General features: G+C 35.0%; 4 protein-coding genes and 1 long non-coding RNA gene across 14 annotated transcripts; 3 read left to right on the forward strand and 2 right to left on the reverse strand.

The window, feature by feature from the left end:
- Positions 1 to 107: 107 nt before the first annotated feature.
- LOC100123268 (probable tRNA N6-adenosine threonylcarbamoyltransferase) lies at positions 108 to 2,684 on the reverse strand. Its single transcript, XM_001608108.6, has 4 exons — positions 2,072 to 2,684; positions 1,554 to 1,995; positions 1,300 to 1,478; positions 108 to 425 (listed from the first exon to the last, which is right to left on the reverse strand). The coding sequence occupies exons 1-4, from the start codon at positions 2,181 to 2,183 to the stop codon at positions 151 to 153; spliced, it is 1,008 nt and encodes a 335-aa protein (XP_001608158.1). The 5' UTR covers positions 2,184 to 2,684; the 3' UTR covers positions 108 to 150.
- LOC100123258 (glycosylphosphatidylinositol anchor attachment 1 protein) lies at positions 2,480 to 5,478 on the forward strand. 3 transcript variants are annotated; one of them, XM_031928589.2, is made up of 11 exons: positions 2,480 to 2,608; positions 2,713 to 2,936; positions 3,010 to 3,227; positions 3,307 to 3,463; positions 3,542 to 3,750; positions 3,815 to 4,032; positions 4,111 to 4,295; positions 4,369 to 4,511; positions 4,583 to 4,782; positions 4,856 to 5,023; positions 5,112 to 5,478. In XM_031928589.2, exons 2-11 carry the CDS (start codon positions 2,795 to 2,797, stop codon positions 5,386 to 5,388), a joined length of 1,917 nt encoding a protein of 638 aa, XP_031784449.1. In that variant the 5' UTR covers positions 2,480 to 2,608; positions 2,713 to 2,794; the 3' UTR covers positions 5,389 to 5,478. The 3 variants fall into 3 exon arrangements, with proteins under 3 accessions (XP_031784449.1, XP_031784450.1, XP_031784451.1); XM_031928590.1 differs by having other exon boundaries at positions 2,508 to 2,595; XM_031928591.2 differs by having other exon boundaries at positions 2,514 to 2,608; positions 4,369 to 4,515; positions 4,587 to 4,782.
- On the forward strand, positions 5,476 to 14,490 carry LOC116738587 (xanthine dehydrogenase-like). Of its 2 annotated transcripts, XM_032599876.1 has the most exons (24): positions 5,476 to 7,427; positions 7,570 to 7,703; positions 8,020 to 8,077; positions 8,152 to 8,248; positions 8,323 to 8,558; positions 8,647 to 8,882; positions 8,967 to 9,108; positions 9,191 to 9,358; positions 9,449 to 9,525; positions 9,591 to 9,797; positions 9,877 to 10,061; positions 10,142 to 10,255; positions 10,322 to 10,760; positions 10,847 to 10,969; positions 11,041 to 11,396; positions 11,477 to 11,651; positions 11,727 to 11,918; positions 12,003 to 12,148; positions 12,236 to 12,413; positions 12,488 to 12,616; positions 12,679 to 12,921; positions 13,665 to 13,919; positions 14,005 to 14,172; positions 14,260 to 14,490. In XM_032599876.1, the coding sequence occupies exons 2-24, from the start codon at positions 7,581 to 7,583 to the stop codon at positions 14,302 to 14,304; spliced, it is 4,092 nt and encodes a 1,363-aa protein (XP_032455767.1). In that variant the 5' UTR covers positions 5,476 to 7,427; positions 7,570 to 7,580; the 3' UTR covers positions 14,305 to 14,490. The 2 variants fall into 2 exon arrangements, with proteins under 2 accessions (XP_032455767.1, XP_032455766.1); XM_032599875.1 differs by having other exon boundaries at positions 7,390 to 7,703.
- LOC107981057 lies at positions 12,917 to 15,769 on the reverse strand. Its single transcript, XR_001729140.3, has 5 exons — positions 15,613 to 15,769; positions 15,292 to 15,342; positions 14,608 to 14,856; positions 13,219 to 14,164; positions 12,917 to 13,042 (listed from the first exon to the last, which is right to left on the reverse strand). It is a non-coding gene; the product is annotated as an uncharacterized LOC107981057 (long non-coding RNA).
- On the forward strand, positions 14,855 to 21,609 carry LOC100123244 (xanthine dehydrogenase-like). 7 transcript variants are annotated; one of them, XM_031928558.2, is made up of 25 exons: positions 14,855 to 15,001; positions 15,072 to 15,229; positions 15,298 to 15,355; positions 15,427 to 15,523; positions 15,628 to 15,863; positions 15,934 to 16,169; positions 16,238 to 16,379; positions 16,504 to 16,671; positions 16,739 to 16,815; positions 16,903 to 17,109; positions 17,177 to 17,361; positions 17,446 to 17,559; positions 17,642 to 17,783; positions 17,846 to 18,142; positions 18,381 to 18,503; positions 18,572 to 18,927; positions 19,002 to 19,176; positions 19,257 to 19,448; positions 19,525 to 19,670; positions 19,736 to 19,913; positions 19,977 to 20,105; positions 20,182 to 20,424; positions 20,578 to 20,832; positions 21,020 to 21,187; positions 21,267 to 21,602. In XM_031928558.2, the coding sequence occupies exons 2-25, from the start codon at positions 15,131 to 15,133 to the stop codon at positions 21,309 to 21,311; spliced, it is 4,068 nt and encodes a 1,355-aa protein (XP_031784418.1). In that variant the 5' UTR covers positions 14,855 to 15,001; positions 15,072 to 15,130; the 3' UTR covers positions 21,312 to 21,602. The 7 variants fall into 7 exon arrangements, 6 of the variants coding, with proteins under 6 accessions (XP_031784418.1, XP_032455769.1, XP_016840711.1 ...); XM_032599877.1 differs by having other exon boundaries at positions 14,875 to 15,001; positions 15,125 to 15,229; XR_001729139.3 differs by having other exon boundaries at positions 14,906 to 15,229; positions 21,267 to 21,378; positions 21,448 to 21,609.
- The last annotated feature ends 638 nt before the right edge of the window (positions 21,610 to 22,247 follow it).

Genomic DNA, 22,247 nt, shown 5'->3' on the forward strand with positions numbered 1-22,247 from the left:
TATAATGTGCTCTTTTTTCCCGCTATCTCTCTTCATTGTGCGCCGCGCGTTTTATGAAAAATCGATATTCCATCAAAAGGGTTATTAAAAGAGCAGTACGAAAGCAGTTGGCTGTGTAAAGAGAAGAGGCTTTATTGAAGAGTAAGAAAATCAGTCGCGCCAGGTGACCAGCACGTCGTCCGTCCTGAACCTCTGCACGCAGTTGGTCTTATTCCAGGCGGTGCTCCGTCCCTCGGCTTTGAACTGCAGCAGCCCGGCGACGGCGATCATGACCCCGTTGTCGATGCAGAAACGCTCGTCCGTGGCGTAGAGGGTAGCTCCGCGCTCCCGACACATCACGCCCATCATCTCCTGCAGCCGCTCGTTGCAGCCCACTCCGCCGACTATCAGCACCTCGCTCGAGCCCACGTGAGCCATCGCTCGCTCTAGAATCAGCCGACTCGGATTTTTTTCTCTCTTGTGCTTATATGCGGGATATGGTGCTGGTGATGCTATCGGCGATGCTACGTGCGATAGGCCGGTATCCGAAATGGGAATCGGTCTAATTGGGGAATAGGCGCGCGCGGCGCCGAGAGCCAAGGACGCGAACTTGAGTTTAACGCTCGATGTATTAAGTATATACCGCACGATTGATCGAAACACTCCCGATGCTATCGTTGCTTTCAAACGGGGTGTAAACGCGACGGGGGCAAGTCTCGAGCAATTTCAACGTTTCTCCGAGACCTTGCGCGGCCAGCCGGCCGTGACAGCCTTGGACGGGTGCTCGCGAATTTTAATTTCGCAGAACGTCGAATCGACGTCCGCGTCTGTATACCTATCCGCGGAGAGAGAAAAGTGATGCGCGAGCAAGGGGGCAGGCTGATGTGCACAACTGTTATTGTTAGAATTAATGGACACTTTAGCGCAGGGCTGCAACTAAATCTATTTTCGCGCGCTGAATATGATCCGAGGAATTTCAAGATCAAGTTTAGGTCGCGTCGTTATTCCAAATGCATGTCTCTCTGCGCTGCGCCGCTGCAATTTCTAATGCGTTAGAAAGGCTGGAGCTATTTATGTGCAAGCACTATAAAAAGACAAGTGAGAGAGAGAGAGAGATGTGCGTGCACGCTCGCGGGGGATATTTAAAAACATCCTCAGGACAAGCTATTATAAGCTCGGATGAGTAATGGGCTTCGACGCTTTGGCGACACGAGTTTCAACAGATAATCCTTGTTCTCTGCGGGCGCGCGTTCGGTTTTGATTGGATGTACTTTGTAAACTGATCGAATTATTTTGCTTGACCGAGCGCTGCGAACCTACCTGTTATTTCAATGAGCATGGCGAACACGGTTTCTTGCAAGGAGAAGCACAGATCTTCCGCTGTGTACTCTTTCGACTTGAGCCAGCCTTCGATGCGCTCCTCTGCATGGCTTAATATCCCGGAAAAGGAGACATCCATCCCCTTGACGACGTATGGCAGCGGTGCGAATTTTGTACCTCTGAAAGTGATGAAAAAATACGTGCTCGTAGAAAAAACAACAGAATAATCAGACAATGGAGAGTAATGCACGTACTTCTTTGCGAGTTGCTCAATGTTGTACCCGGGGCTGGGGTCGTTTGAGAGATTTAATAGCCTTGCAAATCGATCCAAACAGTTTCCAACCGCAATATCAATCGTTTCACCGAATATCCTGTACCTCTGCTGAGAGTATGCGATGATTTGTGTGTTTCCACCGGATACGTACAGTGCAATGGGATTATTACTTTTGGTTATTAGTCTGCCCATCTCTATGTGGCCCACACAATGATTAACAGCTACAATAGGCTTGTTGTACAGTTGTGCCACCGTACGTGCTACTAATGCAGCCACTGTCAAGGGCGCACCCATTCCAGGACCCTTTGTGTAACAGATCACATCAACATCTTTTAACGTCAACTTTGCATCTTCCAGAGCTTTTTTCAATACTGGCAGTACATGCTCTCGGTGATGCTGTGCAGTTTCTCTGGGAAGGAACCCTGTGCCAATAAAAAAGTCATCACATCACAATATCCTTTAACTGAGTGCATTGTTTACTTATAAGGTTAGCTTTACCTTCACCAGGAGGTGTGATGTATGTGTGGCGAACATTGGACAATATTTCATCATCTTTGATGATTCCTATGCCTAACTTGTTGGCACTACCTTCAAATCCAATGGCGATCATTTTGATATTACCTTAATATAACTTTTTTGGCAAACTCTGTGCTTCTTCTAGCGCAGGCTTTTACGCTTATACTTCTCTATAAATATGACTATATATACTTCCAATAGATACAAAACTTCGACTTAAAACATATTTCTTCAAAGAGGCTTTCAAGTCGCTTTAAATTGTGTTATCACAAAATATATTAGTCAAAATATTTGGCAGTGTGAAACATGCTCCGGCAATGTGTTTATATAGTACAATAATAAAACGTTTTTATCGATTGAGCCTGCGAAGCCGGGTGGTACGGTAAAACAGAAATTGATACGTTGTTATAGGTTATACCTATATAGTCTATCGTTCGATTTGTTACAGTGTGTGCCACATAAACATATATATGTAGGCACTTTGCTGGTGACGGACGACCGCAAATGTAAATAAATAATGTAAATAGCAATATACTTAGTGAAAGAAGATGAATAATCTCTTGAATGCAAATCATCTAATAGACAATCAAATAATCAAGTGATATTTTTTCTTTGAATTATAGGAAAATGGATTTCATCATTGTTATCTGAGTAATGAGAAAAAACCAATAACCTTTGATAACGTTTTTTTGAAAAGCTAGAAAAATGGGTCTCTTAACAGATCCGAGAGCTGGAAACGGAGAAATGGCCAAATTTATCCTGAAATGGGAGAAGCCCCTTTGTTATATATTGTATATTTTGGGAATTGGTTGGATGATGCTTTTGGCTTCACCCTACATCAATGAAAGTAAGATTAATTTTTTATGTGCTTAATTTAAAACAGACTATGATATTCAAATCGTTTGGGATTTTTATGATAGATACCTACTACTCGGAAAACGCATTACTTCCTGGATTAGTGAAGAAGGAGAGCAATCTAATGTCTGCAGCAAAGCAATTTTACCATGAATTAAGTACGGAAAGGGAAAGATTTCCTGACCAGATGCCTTACGCATGGTTGTTAGCTAAATTTCACCAATTACATCTTGACGTGTTCACTCAGAACTTTACATTAAACTATCCCTTTCGTAATCAGCAGGTAAACATTTTTCACCGAAAGATCAATTGTGTGATTTTATGATCATTTAATATACTAATGTACCATTTTCAATACTTAGTATAAGGGGCAGAATGTTTACGGTATAGTAAGAGCTCCAAGAGCAGCTAGTACTGAAGCAATTGTTGTAAGCGTACCTTACCGCCCAATAACTAGTGTTCATGCTGATACTACACCTTCTGTTGCTCTGCTATTAGCTTTTGCTCAATTCTGTCGCAGTAAGTCATTATAGATACAAGTAATACTCACATAAAAATCATTTGGAACATTGATTTTTTAACAAATATATTTTTCAGAACAAAAATACTGGGCAAAGGATATTATATTTCTAGTGACTGAGCATGAGCAATTAGGAATGCAGTCATGGCTGGATGCATATCATGGAGTTACCAGTGGTCATGAGGGTGTTCTTGTTTCTGGTGATTTAGCTGGTAGAGCTGGCTCTATTCAGGCTGCTATCAATTTAGAATTACATTCAATGACTATTTCGTCCATTGACGTAAAGGTAGATATTTCTTAAAGTCTTTTAGAATCTTTGATCAATATAATCAATCTTCTTTTTATTTTAGGTTGAAGGATTAAATGGCCAATTACCAAATCTAGATTTATTTAATTTAGCCCAAAATATGATTAATAAAGAAGGAATTCGTAGAACATTCCAACGCCGTTTTGATACGTATGAAAAAGATAAGTTTAAAAAGTGGCAGTATCACTTTAACACTCTGATGTCAATGACTTTGACTCAAGCAACTGGTATACCAACTGGAAATCATGGTTTATTTCATCGGTAACACTTTTTTGACAATGATATCATAAACTTTAAAAATTTCACATCATACTATAATAGTGAATATTCTATTTATAGCTTTGGCATAGAAGCTGTATCTTTGGAAGGCTTTGATAATTATAAAGATGGAGCACAACGCAATTTTTATCATGTTGGTAGAGTCGTTGAAAGTATAGTACGTTCTTTAAATAATTTATTGGAACGTTTTCACCAGTCCTTTTTCTTTTACCTATTACCTTGTACAGACAGATATATCTCCATAGGTATTAACATATGCATTATTTAAAGCAATGCCATACTTAGCTTTCTTAAATTGATATTCGTTTTTGTTTTCAGCCCTCTACATGACTTCGTTGGTCTTAATTGTAGCAGGACTGTTTATAAAAGCTTTTTCTATTTGGCTGAGGTTACAAGATTCCAGTGTGAAGTCAGAGAGTGAGAAACAAACTGGCAAGAAACAGTTACAAAGCAATGATAACGTAAATAGACAATATTACAATTTGAAATGCATTTAAAACTATGTCTAAAACAATTTCTTAAACAATTTTAGGCAGCTGAATTTAGTGTGGGGAGTATAGCTTCCGAAATTTTATGGACTCATACTGTTGGAGTTAGTTTAATGTCTTCTCCGAGATTTCTAACATCAATAATCTCGCAATATTTAGATCTAAGAACTGAAGATGCAATATATTTCACCTTTTTGACAATCACGATGTTGTCAATTTTATGGCCAATTCTTACAATAAGAAGGTAAAATTATTTTGTAATGATTGATGTAACTATGAGGGTATCGGTATAATTAAAAGATTAATTTTTTCCACAGGAGGTCGAAATATAGTAATATTGCTTTAGTCTGCGTTATTACTTGCGTCGAATTTGCAACAGCTCTGATGTGCGTTGCTATGCATAATTTTTCTTTAGCGTTACTTTGTGCAGCTTTGTATGTACCATTTGTATTATCGATTAATCCAAAGGAGCGCATTTCAAGCGGGTGTGTATAAAATTTGTTTATTTTCATTTTGATATGACTCAAAATATTTTTCCTATACCAAATGTAATTTTGCATTTATGATTTGTAGGTTTCGTAAAATTTTATACGTACTGTGGCCGTTGCTTCATCCTTTCTTTGTAACATCCTTTGTTATCTTAATTTATACCTGTATAAACTATGGAGAAGAAAAAATACTGGCCATACTAGGCAGATCTTTGAGAGCAACGAAACAAGCTTTTGTACTCAGCATTATTGACTCTATGATATACGGAAACTGGTTTTATAATGTAGCAGTTGCAGTTATGTTACCGATTTGGATGCTATACTGGAACGTCATTAGTCGAAATACAGAAATAAAAACGTGACTGTAAAGACTGTTTGGATAATTTTTTCAACTAAAGTGTACCAAAAAAGGAAACCAATATAAAAATAAAAATAACCATCGCTTTTTAAAATATTGTTTAGTATTTTCAAAGTATTTAAGTACAAATCTGATTTATCAATAAAAAAAAATGTACATGTGATCAATAAATGTAGGACTTTTATAAAAATGAAAAATTTGCCATCACCATTAATTTTATAATTGTTTAAATACTTTTTATTCAAAACATGCTTACAATTCGTAATATCAATAGTTTGCAATAGTATAAAACGCAATGAAATAGAAAATCAATCGCGTCGCACTGAAATAACACGGACTCATATAAAATGAAACGACATAAGAGCTGAATAGCACTTTGAGATTCTTAGCGTACCTCAGTAGTAGATAAAGATCTCTTTACAGTTTTGACACTGACGAATTCGCCAGGATGGCTTGTCAAGCGCCACAATTAGATCATGTGAATAGATTAATACTGAATAAAATCTAGCATTAATTCGGGAACGAAATAAAATTCTATAAGTACTACTACACACGACATTTTTAAGGAATACAAATTTAGTTAAGTGTGAATTTCTAGTACAATTATTGGTTTTATATTTGACTCACGTATCATACAGAAGCTATTTAACAAAGTTCTCATCAAGATAATTGTAGAGCTTCTAGTATAACACTTAAACTTATACAGAGGCCAGGATGAGCGAAACAAATATTTTCCAATAAGTGGATTGTTAATATACTGTGTGATCAAGAATAATAAGTCACGGTTTTTCACTATTATTTATTCGTGTAGCAATATATTGTAAAATATAAGTAATACAAATTTATAAATGTTAGTTCATCGTAAGCTTAATATTTGCATGATGCACATGCACGACTTACAAAATACTTCTAAATGCTAACAACAATATCCTTAAGATTAAAAATTGATTGTTCTGCTATCTAACATTCGATCGATATCATATCAAGCAAATACCTAAGAGGGTCGATAACTTTTTGCACTGATAATTTCAGAATGCTGCGTTAATTTTGCAAGATTTTAAAACATCTAACGTTTTTAAAATGTTTTATAATTGGTTTGTTGTAAAATGTCACTTTTTCGTTACCAACGTATTCAAAGCGTTTATCTTATCACTTGATATGCTTGATCAATGTATTGTAGACAAATTATATAAAATCAATTTTCTATCAATTTAATCAATCTTAAAGAGTCGATATTAGAGATTAAAATGGAAAGATATTTCTTTTATCTTGCAATAGTAACATGATATAAAGATAAATAAACTACCTTCGTAAATCTAAACATGCGCAGAAAAACACAATAATAGACCGGCTATCTAAGCCCCCTGCTGTTCAAGATAAACCAATATAATATGTTTCAATAATTAAACAAGCATAACGGTTTTTATAACTGAACAAAAAAATATTAAATATATCAATAAAAAATACTTCTATTTCAATGGTTTCGTATACAACGATCGATTTGCCTACGTCCTCTAATGAAAATTTATTTTTTCAATAATCATCATGATAATATTTGTTAATAACCGGAAAATTTTAATTGATACGATTAAAGATACTGTAGGATTACACTCGTGTGAGTTGATTAAGAGTTCAAAGTGATCGGAAGGTGTTCGAATAATCAACAGAACGTCTGGTGTTGAAGATTCAACCAAAGAATATCATTCTATAAAATAAAGTTGTAAACAAACGACATACCGCGTAAATTATAATAAAATAAAACGAAATCTCTAAAATATATTTTTGATTTGAAATAAAATATTTATAATTTGAAACATTTGACTGAATTCATATCGATTTTACGTAAATTCTTATATTCCAACGAATCTTTTCCTGTTGTAATAATTATTTTAATTTACTTATCATATAACTTGTGTTATATTAAAAGATGATTAATCTTCATAACTTGAGAGTCTTATCATAAATACAAGTATGTCTTCTACCTGCTTCACTAATGTTTTCGCTCAGTGATTTGGTGGTCTTGACGAATATAAGTGACGTAGAGTCAGTATAGCTTAATGTTATTTTAAACGTTTTGAATCGGGACAAAGTTATAAAATAATAAGATCAATAAATTCAAGCTCAATATAAATTATCGGTGTGGTGTGAGTGCAAATAATATATTTTTTTTAATGTATCATTAAAGATAATCGAACCATGGAATCACATACTTATAAGGAACAGATGGAAAACGAACTGAAGGCGAACAATGATGCACTTAACGATATCAATAGTATAAAAATTAGTAATACTTTAGTTTTCTTCGTGAATGGAAAAGAAGTAAGTTTTTTGTATATATACATTGTTTCAAAACCTTGAGTTTGATGTACCTAATATTCTAATATATGCGTGTACTTGCTCATATTTGAGGTTCATCAATAATGGTTTGATTATACTATAAGATATTGATAGAAATATATGATTTCCTTTTATCTATTACTCACAATTAGAACATGAAAAAGTAGATGTTACATATTCGAAAATCAAATTTCGATTGTTATGTTCGATTATAATGTTCCTATGTAACAAATAAGAAATCGAAGATGATACTGTAATCATTATACATTAAGTGCTTGATAATTTTTAAATACTTCAGGTAAGGGACAGCAGAGTCGAGCCAGAATGGACGCTATTATACTATCTACGAAACAAACGTATCCTTTTTCTCTAGCCAAAATATTGTACATTTTTGTATACTTAATTTTTCCTTAATAAAACATCCTAACAGTAAATCTTTATGGAACCAAACTGGGATGCGCGGAAGGAGGATGCGGGGCCTGTACTGTTATGGTCTCACGATACGATCGTAAACAAGATAAAATTATGTACGTCAAACAAACGCTTTAATTAATTCTAATTTTTATCACGCAATTAATAAACTCATTTATGCAATGTGTAGTCACGTTGCTGTAAATGCATGTTTGACTCCCGTATGTGCAATGCACGGCATGGCTGTAACTACTGTCGAGGGCATCGGTAGCACGAGAACAAAACTTCATCCTGTGCAAGAGCGTATTGCGAAAGCTCACGGATCACAATGTGGTTTTTGCACTCCGGGTATTGTTATGTCAATGTACGCATTACTGAGAACGAAACCGTTGCCGTCAATTCAAGATATCGAAGTTGCTTTTCAAGGTAATGATTGCACTTTTTATCTGTTTTGATTCAAGCTCTGCTATAGATCAACAGAAAACAAGTGTTCATTATTTTTATCTTTGAATAGGAAACCTGTGCCGATGTACTGGATACCGACCAATTATCGAAGGCTACAAGACATTTACCGAAGAATGGGAAAAGTCGCGATTGTCCAGAAATGACGAGGGTAAAGATAGAACTTGCGCTATGGGCGATGCTTGCTGTAGGCGTGTCTTCACATCAGAACCACAGGAAGTTTTTGACACCAACACTTTTACACCATACGACCCTTCTCAAGAAATAATTTTCCCTCCAAAATTACAAGTGAGCCATGTTAAATGCATTACGTGGTGACGATAATTGAACATTATTTAGTGCTTTAATGATAATAAAAGATTGATTTTTCAGCTTTCTTCAGAATTCGATGACGAGTATTTTATTATGAAAGGCAAGGAGGTCACCTGGTATCGACCAATTCATTTGAGAGAAATCTTAGCATTGAAACAACAATACCCGAATTCGAAAATCATAGTTGGAAATACTGAAGTTGGTAAGGTCTATTTTATATATTAACATAGATATTTTAACCATATCAACGAAATGGATGTATCGTCAAATATTTAATGTTGCAGGAGTCGAAGTGAAGTTTAAACATTTCGTGTACCCTGTGCTTATACAACCAATCAAAATAAAAGAACTTCGTGATATAACCGAACTAAATGATGCAATAAGAATAGGTGCTAGTGTAACACTTATTGAAATGGAGGAGGCTTTACGTCACCAAATTCAAACTAAACCAGGTAACTACATGTATTAATAAAATAATTCCATTTTTCGAACAGATTTTGTATAATTGCGTGTATACATATTTCCCTTCGTTTGAATTGTAGAAGAGAAAACAAGAATTTTCGATTCAATAGTGGGAATGCTTAATTGGTTTGCTGGAAAACAAATACGAAATGTTGCTGTAAGTATTTTATCCTGGATATTCACATGATAATATTACTATATTGATGAGCTTTCTGCCAATAGGCCATAGGAGGTAATATTATGACCGGCAGTCCTATATCTGACATGAACCCAGTATTGATGGCAGCAGGAATTAAATTAAACGTGTGCAGCCTTGAAAGAGGTGTCAGATCGATTACAATGGATCATTCTTTTTTTGTTGGATATCGACGTAACGTTGTTGCACCGGATGAAGTATTACTCTCTATTGAAATTCCTTACTCTACTCCTGTATGCATCTAATGTTCAATACTCAAACCAACTTTATTAACAATATCTACTTATAAACAAAACTTGTTTTATATTTCAGAATCAATATTTTGTATCTTATAAACAAGCCAAAAGAAGAGATGATGATATCGCTATTGTCAATTTAGCCTTAAACGTATTTTTTGAGCCCCGAACGAGCATTGTGGCCAAATCTTATATGGCTTTTGGTGGTATGGCACCAACAACGATTTTAGCGAGAAAAAGTTGTGAAGCTATGATTGGAAAGTAAGGCAGCAATTTAAATTAACTTATAAATATGATAGGTTGCGTCCTTATGTGTGATGATCATTTTAACAATTTTTCAGAAAATGGAATGAACAATTGGTAGAGACTGTTACGGATTCTTTAGTTAATGAGTTGCCCTTGAGCGGTGACGCACCTGGTGGTATGGTTCTATATCGTCGATCTCTTACACTAAGGTAATATTTTACGAAATGTATAAAAATTATTACTACAATTTATGTATAATAATATCCGTATTTCAGTTTATTTTTTAAGGGTTTCGTTTGTATTACCAAGAAGCTTCGTATTAGTGTTAACGACGTTGACCCTCTGCCAAAGGAACTTGAAACTGCAGGAGAAGGTTTCCACTTCCAAGCACCAAAAAGTTCTCAATACTTTCAAGTTGTTCCTAAGGATCAAAGCTCGATTGATTTAATTGGGAGGCCCATAATTCATATCAATGCTTTCAAACAGGCAACTGGCGAAGCAATTTATTGTGATGATATACCTCGCATAACTGGAGAATTGTACTTAGCTTTGGTGCTATCGACAAAAGCTCATGCTAAGATTGTGAAAATCGATCCTTCTCAAGCGTTAGCTATGGAAGGAGTTGAAGCATTTTTGAGTGCGGAAGATATTCCAGAAAAGCAGAGAATTATAGGTCACAAATGCTTTGACGAAGAAGTATTTGTTTCCAAAATAGTAATATTATTTTAAAGAATAAAAATATAAGATATTATATAATCCTGCACTACATATTGATTAATGTGTTCATAATTTTGTATTAGGTTACGAGTCAAGGGCAATCACTTGGTGCTATTTTGGCAGTTGATCAAATAACTGCACAAAAAGCAGTCAAATTAGTTAAAGTCGAATATGAAGAATTACAACCAATCATAATTACTATCGAGGTATGATATCAACAATATTCATGTACAATTATTTAACCGAATTGTCTTAATGCACTTTTTATATTCTACAGGATGCTATAAAGCATAAATCGTTCTTCCATGAACGTCCAACAGTAATATGCAATGGAGACGTTGACAAAGTTTTTGCTGAATCTGATCACGTTATAGAAGGCGAAGTAAGAATGGGTGGCCAAGAACATTTCTACTTGGAAACTCAAGCATCATTAGCAAACTTCCGCGAAGAAGGAGAATTGGAACTATTTTCTTCAACACAGAATCCTACAGAAATTCAAAAACTCACTGCACACGTTCTGAATCTACCGATCAGCAGAATAAACGTCCGTGTAAAGCGACTTGGTGGTGGCTTTGGTGGTAAAGAAACACGAGAAGCACTAGTAGCATTGCCTGTTGCTATTGCAGCTTACAAGTAAAACAATTTGACATGGTATCGATAAATTTGTCAAATTTAAAAATTCAATCAATATTGATCAAAATTCTTTTTTTTAGATATAGAAAACCTGTGAGATGTATGTTAGACCGAGATGAAGATATGATGATAACAGGAACAAGACATCCATTTCTCATAAAATACAAAGTTGGATTTACTAAAGACGGACTAATTACTGCCGCTGAAGTTTGCCTTTACAACAATTGTGGTTACTCAACGGACCTTTCACCTGCGGTAAGTTTCAAATTTTAGCTATTAAAATAGGTTAACCATATGATTTTCACTAAACTATTGCTTGCTTTTTCCCAGGTTCTTGAATGTGCTATGTTTTACGTTCTCAATGGGTACAAAGTACCGGTTGCTAAAGTATCAGGTTACATGTGTAAAACAAATCTACCTTCAAATACAGCTTTCCGAGGATTTGGAGGACCACAGGGAATGTTTTGCGCTGAAAATATAATTCGACAAATAGCTGATTATTTGGGACTTGATCACGTTAAGGTATAGAGCAGAAGTGTTGATCAAATAAACTTATATTTATATATGATTCACCATTTATGATTTATAATTTCTATTGATTGGTAGATATCCGAAAAAAATTTGTATAGAGAAGGAGACATTACATTTTACAATCAACCACTAATTAAATGTACACTCAGAAGATGTTGGGAAGAGTGCTTGTTTTCGTCAAACTACAAAGAACGAGTAACGGAAGTGAATCAATTCAATAAGTAAGTCATCGTTTTCTGTAATCACGAAGCTGTAAAATAACCTTGCTATCGTGTATAAGCTATTCATTTGACTCTATATTGTTAAAGAGAGCACAGGTACAAAAAACGAGGAATAGCTGTTGTACCAGTGATGTTCGGAATAGGATATGAAGTAGCTTTTCTTAATCAAGGTGGAGCACTTGTACATGTATATACCGATGGATCTGTTCTTTTAAATCATGGTGGTGTCGAGATGGGGCAAGGCTTATATACAAAAATGATTCAAGTAAATAACACAAAGAAGTTTATAGTATAAGTATTTTCAAATCTTTAATCTACGGTATTATTAATGTGTTTTAGATAGCAAGTCGTATTCTAAAAGTTAAGCCAGATAAAATTTATACTGCCGAAACAGGCACCGATAAAGTTCCAAATACAATTGCAACTGCAGCTAGTCTTGGTTCTGACCTCAATGGAATGGCTGTTTTGGTAAATGAAATGTAACTTGAATTGTCTTAATAGAAACAAATAATTCAAGTCTTATTTTCCAGGATGCCTGCACAAAAATAATGGAACGAATTAAATACATAATTGATGATGATCCTGAAGGCACTTGGGAAGATTGGGTAAAGCGCGCATATTTTGACCGAATCAGTCTTTCAGCTACTGGATATTACCGGACCCCAGAAATTGGTTATGACTTTGACACTAACTCAGGAAGGCGATTCAATTACTACACATATGGCACTGCCTGCACAGAAGTAGAACTTGATTGTTTGACAGGAGATCACGAGGTAAACGAAATATTTCAAATACAAATAAAAGGGGAAACCTTGTACCGGCAGGCAGGTATCAATATCACAGATAAAGTGATTTTTCGGTCTTTGGCAGAAGCTGGCGGAAGTGTAGTCCTACCTATTTTTGCGTATTTTTCCGTCCTCTTCAAGCATACGTAGGTAAGATCAACGAGAATACGTCCCAGGGTATCGAAAAAGCCCTATAAATGAACCCCAAGAAATACGCGATTTATAGCCTCCGGTTCGAGCCGCTACTTCGTCACTTAGCAGGAACAGCCGGAACATCGGCCCTACCTATTTTTGCGTATTTTTCCGTCCTCTTCAAGCATACGTAGGTAAGATCAACGAGAAAACGTGCTAGGGTATCGAAAAAGCCCGATAAGTCAGCCCCAAGAAATACGCGATTTATAGCCTTCGGTTCGAGCCGATACTTCGTCACTTAGCAGGAACTGCCCAAACATCTGACCTACCTATTTTTGCGTATTTTTCCGACCCCTTCAAGCCTATGTAGGTTAGATTAACGAGAAAACGTGCTAAGGTACCCAAATCGCCCGATAAATGAACCCGCTAAGTGAGGTCGGGTTAGGGTTGATATCTCGGGCCGTTGAAGGGCCTCCGCCCGGACTCACTAAACATGCTACTATTGAAATCGAAAATTTCAGTATCACAATAGTTCGTTTAGGAGAAAACAACAATTTTTATGGAAATTGAATGTTTGTATAATAATTTTGAATTTGTAGGTTTTACGGAGTGATGTTGTTATGGATCTTGGGGAAAGTTTAAATCCTGCTATTGATATTGGCCAAGTAGAAGGTGGATTCATGCAAGGTTATGGATTATTCACAATGGAAGAAATGGTGTATTCTCCAACAGGAGTTGTATTTAGTCGCGGACCAGGAGTATATAAAATACCGAGTTTTACGAATATACCGAGAGAGTTTAATGTATCATTACTTAAGGCTTCATCCAATCCACGAGCAGTATTTTCTTCAAAAGTAATAAATATGAACACTGATTTATATACTACGTAAAAAGTATCATTCGATGTATATATTTCACAATTTTATGTGCGCTTTACAGGCTACTGGTGAACCCCCTCTATTTTTGGCATCTTCTGCATTCTTCGGCATCAAGGAAGCTATTAGAGCTGCTCGAAAAGACATGGGAATCCACGGGTATTTTAGACTTGATTCGCCAGCTACTGCAGCCCGCATTCGTATGGCTTGTGTTGATCAACTTACTAAAAAGGTCATTCAAAGCTTAATGAAATACTATAATTAATTTATGATTTTGTATGCGCCTAGTGCATTAAATAGCCATATCTAAACATTTCAGGTCGGTGATGGAGATGGAAAGAAAGCGTGGAACATAATACCATAAACCGTCAATTAATTCATGCTTAAGCTTTAGTTTTTTTTATAACGCACTGCTACATATTATTTTAAAATATTTTAAAGTTTTACAAATGTTAATAAGAAGTATTTGAAAAAAGTTATAATTTATTGTATTATATTTAAAATGTAAATTAATTTTATAGCATACTTTGAATAAAGTAAAAAAATCGAATTAACGCGTGCCATTGTTGTTAAAGTTTCTGTATTCGATTCCGCAGCTCCTTATAAATATATTGTTATTTATTTAAGTATAGAAAAAACCTCAATTACTAAAAGTTTTACTTCGTACCTGCAGAGAAGTGTTCGTGAGTCGAATGCGACAACTAGTTTTTTACGTTCTCACGAACCTGATTCGCTCATTACTTTATGCACTCTAGGTGCATACTCATGGTTCGCTCCAGTCGTCGCTTTCTCTCTCGCACGAACGCAACGGCGTCCTTCATTTCTTGAATTATCAGCGATCTCTCTCGCACTCTCTCAATATAATTCTTCTTTTATCTTTGAACTACACATGTACGTTATATCACAGGAGAGAATGCTATAAATATAACTGTGCAGTTGAAGCTGTTACGCAAGAGTATAAGGTAGTACGTGTAATATAATATAACGCGCACTGAAGCAATAGCGATGCAGTACTCTGTTTACCAATTTACGATCATATAGACTAGTTCGTGAGCTGAAAGGTTCGTATTATTGTAAGTGCTCTGAGATTGTAACATCAACGTTTCCATGCCATCTTAATGCTCGACAAAGGTCGCAGCTAATCAATTCGATAATACGTTCTCTGAATGAGTTTTCATAAATAGTTAAAAATGGAATCGAAACAACTGTACGATGTAAAAGAGAACGAAGATAACCATCAAATTGAAAAAATAAGCAACTTTTTAATATTCTATGTGAACGGTAAAATGGTAAGCTTGAATATTTATGAAATTTAAAATTTGTATTATATTTAATGTTTAAATTTACTTACTTTTAGATTAAAGACTGCAACATTGAGCCAGAATGGACATTAATTTATTACCTGCGAAATAAATGTATTCTTTTGATCTTAATTAATACAGAACGATTTTTCTTATAATTTTTCTCTAAATATAATCGTTTATAGTAGGATTATGCGGAACAAAACTTGGATGCTCGGAAGGTAACTGCGGAGCCTGCACAGTAATGATATCAAGATTTGATAGAAAGAACAACAAAATAATGTATCCTTTTTTAATCATATATTTTCCCTATAAAAATTACTTTTGAAAGCAGATAAAATTATTGCATCACAGCGTATATTAGAACTTACATAAAACTTATGCAGTCATTTAGCAGCGAATGCATGTTTAACACCAGTGTGTGCAATGCATGGCATGGCTGTCACTACTGTTGAGGGCATCGGTAGTACAAGAAACAAACTTCACCCAGTACAAGAGCGCCTTGCTAAAGCTCATGGATCTCAATGCGGGTTTTGTACGCCAGGCATCGTTATGTCAATGTATGCTTTACTAAGAAGTAATCCAAAACCTACGATGAATGACATAGATATAGCTTTTCAAGGTAAACTTTGCGTTTTAAATTTTTACGTAAAATTTATTCATTTTGAAAAACTTGTATTATTATTAAACAGGTAATTTATGCAGATGTACTGGCTATAGACCTATAATTGAAGGATTAAGAACTTTTACCAAAGAATGGGAACAATCACGTATGTCAAAGCTCAAAAATCATGAGGAAAAATTATGTGCCTTAGGAAATGCTTGTTGTAAAAAGGCTTTCACATCAGAACCAACCGCTTTATTTGATTCTAAGGAATTCACACCGTACGATTCTTCACAAGAACCTATTTTTCCGCCAAGTTTACAGGTACTAATAATCACATATAAGCAACTTATAGTAAAAATATTAAACGAATATAATTTAATACATTTTAGTTATCGTCGAACTTAGATGATGAGTATTTAATAATCAGTGGAAAAGAAGTTACTTGGTATAGACCAACGCAATTAAAGAAGCTGCTTATTTTAAAAAATCAATATCCAAATGCAAAAATAATAGTAGGCAACACAGAAGTAGGTAAGATAACCGAAAAAAGATAACCGAAAAAAGATATATATATATATATATATATATATATATACTCATAAGTTTGGATTAATTTCAAATACAAATAGTTTACCGGTAAAAATTGTGTACTTAGGTGTGGAAGTGAAAATCAAACACCTAATGTATCCAGTTCTAATTCAATCAACTGCAATAAAAGAATTAAAAATCATTGAAGAAATGAATGATGGAATTAAAATAGGAGCTAGTGTCACGTTAGTGGAGATGGAATCTGCCCTTCGGCATCAAATTAGTACTAAACATGGTAATAAATTTTCGTTAGAAACATTTTTTTTTCTAAATCATATATTATATTGTAAGTTATTTTTTAGAATCCAGAACAAGAATATTTGGAAGCATCGTTAAAATGTTACATTGGTTTGCTGGTCATCAAATAAGAAATGTTGCCGTGAGTAAAAATAAGAGCATGTACATATGATTTACACAGTAAAAAGCATCTCAACGCAAAGATGTGAAAATCTGATTTTTCGTTCAGGCAGTAGGAGGGAACATCATGACAGGAAGTCCAATTTCGGATTTGAATCCAATTTTTTTGGCTGTCGGTATTAAATTAAATTTGTGTAGTCTTAACAACGGCCATAGATCTGTTATCATGGATAATACATTTTTTCTTGGTTACCGACGCAACATCGTTGCTCCGGATGAAGTATTATTATCCATTGAAGTACCTTTTAACACGCCGGTAATTGAGTTAAATTAACATTGGGCAATAAATATTGAGTAACTAAAATAAAATAAATATTTTTTAGAATCAGTATTTTGTTTCATATAAACAATCCAAACGGCGTGATGACGATATTACAATAGTTAACATGGCTATGAATGTATTTTTTAAACCTAATACTAACATTGTTCAGAAAATAAATCTAACTTTTGGCGGCATGGCTCCTATTACTGTATTGGCAAAAAAAACTTGTGAATCTTTGGTGGGAAAGTAAGATACTAATAATCCAGGACCACTAATATCTGATAATAATCATCCAAATTATTTGTGTTCATATAAAATATGTATTTTTAGGAATTGGGATGAAAGTATTTTAGAGGCTGTAACCAACAATTTAGTTGCGGAATTGACTCTTCCCGGGAATGCACCAGGTGGGATGATACTGTATCGACGTTCATTAACTTTGAGGTATATGATGATTATAATAATTGTATTAATGTACGTTCATTATAATGCATATTAATATGACGATAATAATTTTTCTTTCTAGTTTATTTTTCAAAGGTTTCATAAGCATATGGAAAAAATTACACAAAGACATCCCAAACATAGCACCAGTATTAAAAGAATTGGAATCTGCTTCTGATGGTTTTCATTACTTACCTCCTAAGAGTTCTCAATATTACCAAATGGTAAGGTATAAGATGCTATTATGATACAATTTGGTGATGTTAAAGATCCAATACAAATTTAGGTTTCCAAAGATCAGTCATCGATTGATTTGATTGGAAGGCCTCTAATACACGCCAGTGCATTTAAACAAGCAAGTGGAGAAGCAATCTATTGTGATGATATCCCTCGAATAACGGGCGAACTTTATTTAGCTCTCGTGTTATCAACAAGGGCTCATGCCAGGATAACAGGGATCGATAATTCTAAAGCTGTTGCTTTAGATGGCGTAGTGGCCTATTTTGATGCAAAAGATATTCCGGAGCATCGCCGATTCGTCGGTCCCATTATAAAAGATGAAGAAGTTTTTGTTTCGGAAAAAGTAAAACCATTACACATAAACACAAATATAGTACAAAACATATTATATAGTATGCACCACGAGTGGAAAGCGATTACGGTCATGCAAATCGTAGCCCTTGCCTCCGCCTCCTCGATGGCCCTCAGCTTTGCTTTGGGTTTTTCGGGGGCACGGATTCGGCTGCTCTTTTGCTTTTGTCAAAATCGTCTACTTTCTGCTCTTGATACACGGTATACTATTAATGATAAATGATTTAAAGGTAACATGTCATGGCCAAGTGATTGCAGCAATAGTAGCTGTTGATCAAGTGACAGCTCAAAAAGCAGCTAGGATGGTTAAAATTGATTACGAAGAACTGCAACCTGTACTTTTGACGATTGAGGTATATCAATCATATTTATATAATAAATGAAATAAGTAAAATTATAATCGTACGTTCATCGATCGTAGGATGCTATTGAGGCAAAATCATTTCTCGAAAAAGATGGAAGAAGTATCACCAAAGGGAACGTCGACGAAGCGTTTACCAATGTAGATCACATACTCGAGGGAGAAATAAGAATGGGAGGTCAAGAGCATTTTTATTTGGAAACTCAGTGCTCCATTGCTATACCAAAAGAAGAACATGAAATGGAAATCATAGCATCAACACAAGATCTTGCAGAAATGCAACGACTCATTGCTCATGTTCTTGACATTCCAATTAACAGAGTTACAGTACGTACTAAGAGATTAGGTGGTGGCTTTGGTGGTAAAGAATCGCGCAGTATGCTTGCTGCACTGCCAGTTGCGTTTGCTGCGCACAGGTAAGGGACTCAAATATTTCAAAGTAGTTATCGTAGGATAACTTATTTGCTGATTCATTGTTTGGTCTTAACAGCTTACAAAAACCTGTGCGATGTATGCTAGATAGAGATGAGGACATGATGATCACTGGAACCAGGCATCCATTTTTGTTCAAATACAAAGTGGGATTTTCTAATGAAGGATTAATAAAAGTCCTCGAAGTATATGTTTACGCTAATGTTGGTTGTTCGTGGGATTTATCAGGCCCAGTAAGTCATCTGTAATTTCTCAAAATTATGCACGACAAATAATTACCTTAATATCTCATATCTTTATATGTACCGTTTAGGCTATATCACGTACAATGGCCCATATAGAAAACGCTTATAGGATACCAGCTATCAGAGTCATCGGGTACTTATGCAAAACCAATTTGCCTTCAAATACAGCCTTTCGTGGTTTTGGAGGACCTCAAGGAATGTTTTGCGCTGAAACTATAATACGACACATTGCGGATTATCTTGATCGAGATGTTGTGCAGGTACATTTGTGTAAATAATGGACCTGTTTAACATGATAAAGTTAAAAATATATTCTAATCGTATCTTATTTTAAAGCTTTCTGAAATAAATTTATACAAAGAAGGCGACATCACACATTATAACCAAAAACTAGAAAATTGCACGATGCAACGGTGTTGGATTGAATGTCTTGCATTCTCAAACTATGAACAAAGATTAGCAGCTGTACAAAAATTTAATAGGTGGGTTTAAAAAATCACATTCGATATATTGATGCATTATTAATGGGGGTGAAATTATTTTTTAGTGAAAACAGATATAAAAAAAAAGGAATAACCGTGATTCCCACAAAATTCGGCATAGCATTTGAGACGCTGTTTCTTAATCAAGGTGGTGCGCTTGTTCATATTTATACTGACGGATCCGTTCTTTTAACGCATGGAGGCATAGAAATGGGGCAAGGAGTACACACTAAAATGATTCAAGTACGTACAAACTTTTGAATACATTATTTTTGTAAGATAAAATCTACGAACATGATTTTACAGGTTGCTAGTAGAATTTTGAAAGTACATCCTGACAAAATTCTTATCACAGAGACAGCTACAGACAAAGTTCCAAATGCGACTGCTACAGCCGCAAGTACTGGGTCTGATTTAAATGGAATGGCTATTATGGTTCGTCAAATAATACTATGAAAATTAGAAAATAGATGAAATAAAATTGAATTACTAATAAAAATATTGTGTCTAGGATGCATGCAATAAAATAATGAAACGAATCAAATATATAATAGATGCTAATCCCGAAGGCACTTGGGAAAGTTGGATAGAAAAAGCTTATTTCGACCGAGTAAGTCTTTCTGCAACTGGATTTTACAGAACGCCCGATATAGGATACGATTTTGCAACAAACTCGGGCACTTTATATGATTATTTTACATACGGGGTAGCATGTTCTGAAGTAATCATTGATAGTCTTACCGGAGACCACCAGGTAACCATGATTCTATTTCGTCAAATTATCACGGCATTATGTTAATTTCTTTATATCACATTTTCAAGTTTAATTCATATGAATCATAAATATCGCAATGAACATCGCGCGATAAGTTATTTTTATCTTAAATTGCATTGCACTTGGTTTAAGGTCTTAAGAACTGATATCGTTATGGATTTGGGAGAAAGTTTAAATCCTGCGATCGATATCGGACAAGTGGAAGGAGGATTTATTCAAGGTTATGGACTTTTTACAATGGAAGAGATGATTTACTCGCCAACTGGAATAGTTTATAGTCGAGGTCCAGGAGTTTATAAAATCCCTGGTTTTGCAGATATACCACAAGAGTTCAACGTTTCATTGTTAAAGGGTTCATCCAATCCAAGAGCAGTATATTCATCGAAGGTTGGTAAAAAATGATAATAGCAATAACGAGACTCATTTTATGTTACATAAATGGCAAAGATACATATACGTTTAATCTAGAGTGAGAGTCTATCAATCGATTCTAGAACTTGTCTATCTCGGCCTGATAACATATGCTCTTCAGACATTATTTATGTAATAAGCAATTCTTAACTATTATTTACAGGCCATAGGCGAACCACCGCTATTTTTATCTTCGTCAATTTTCTTTGCAATAAAAAATGCGATCAAAGCTGCTCGCAAAGATATGAACTTGCATGGGTATTTTAGATTCGATTCGCCAGCGACTGCCGCTCGCATCCGAATGGCTTGCACTGATGATTTTACAAAAAAGGTGAATATATGGCATTTTAATATTGCATTTCCATGACCAATAATGATGTCAGAATGTTGAATATTTTGTTCTTTTACAGATTGGAGATGGTGATGGAAAAAAACCTTGGAATATAACCCCCTAAACTAGCTGATAAATATTGGATATTTATATTTAAACTTTTTTTTTGGAAATATATTTTATAAAATCAAGTATGATATGTAGTTCAGATAAGTGATGTAGACTATTGAAAACTAACGCGCATATTATTTCCTTGGCAGTAGGTCTGATAACTCACGACAACGCTACTTCAGTCTCTCGCAGCTTGGGGCCTAAGCCTTTGACGTACTTGGCACGTTTCGGGATAACGCATTTCTGCATTCTAGTGTTATGAAACGATCAAAGGCGATATCCACAAATAAACAGTTTAAATCTAGCTAATACTCTCAATCTTGAATGATTTACACTTTATACTCAGTATACGAGCCTCTATTTTTACAATCAAGACGTCAGCCGATTGATAATAGTTTTTATTGTAACGATAGATTAGTGAAGCATAGTATCTCGTGAATCAGTACATTATTCTGATTGCTGAAATTGCTGATTTACGGTTTTTTGTATGTCAAAACACAGCGTTAATAATTTTTCTCTCAAAAAAAAAAACTTGGATCGATCAATTCTTGACAAATTCATGCAAGTAGACAAGAATTTTTCAGAAGATTAACGAAGACTATGATCTTTGAGAAGCTTGTTAGGAGATCCGTTTTCCATGAATATATGAATTGAGCAACTGGAGCGATCCGCTTAATTGATTGCAGTGCACCTAATCCTGCTCTCTTGGTGGAATTATACTAAGACGATTTACGGAATAAACCGCTAATCAGTTTATATTTTATCAATGAAAATACGAAGCTCTCTTGTCTAATCGATCGATAAAATCAATAAGGGCACAGCAATAATACATCGATACGAAGGAAAATTACACGTGCTTATTATCTGCAACGTGATCAGTTCACGAGTCAATAAACCTCCGAGAAATTATCTTGTCTTCGTTTCAACATCAAAATTAGTAGGAGTCCGT

Source organism: Nasonia vitripennis, chromosome 4, assembly GCF_009193385.2.
Source record: "Nasonia vitripennis strain AsymCx chromosome 4, Nvit_psr_1.1, whole genome shotgun sequence".
Classification (NCBI taxonomy): domain Eukaryota; kingdom Metazoa; phylum Arthropoda; class Insecta; order Hymenoptera; family Pteromalidae; genus Nasonia; species Nasonia vitripennis.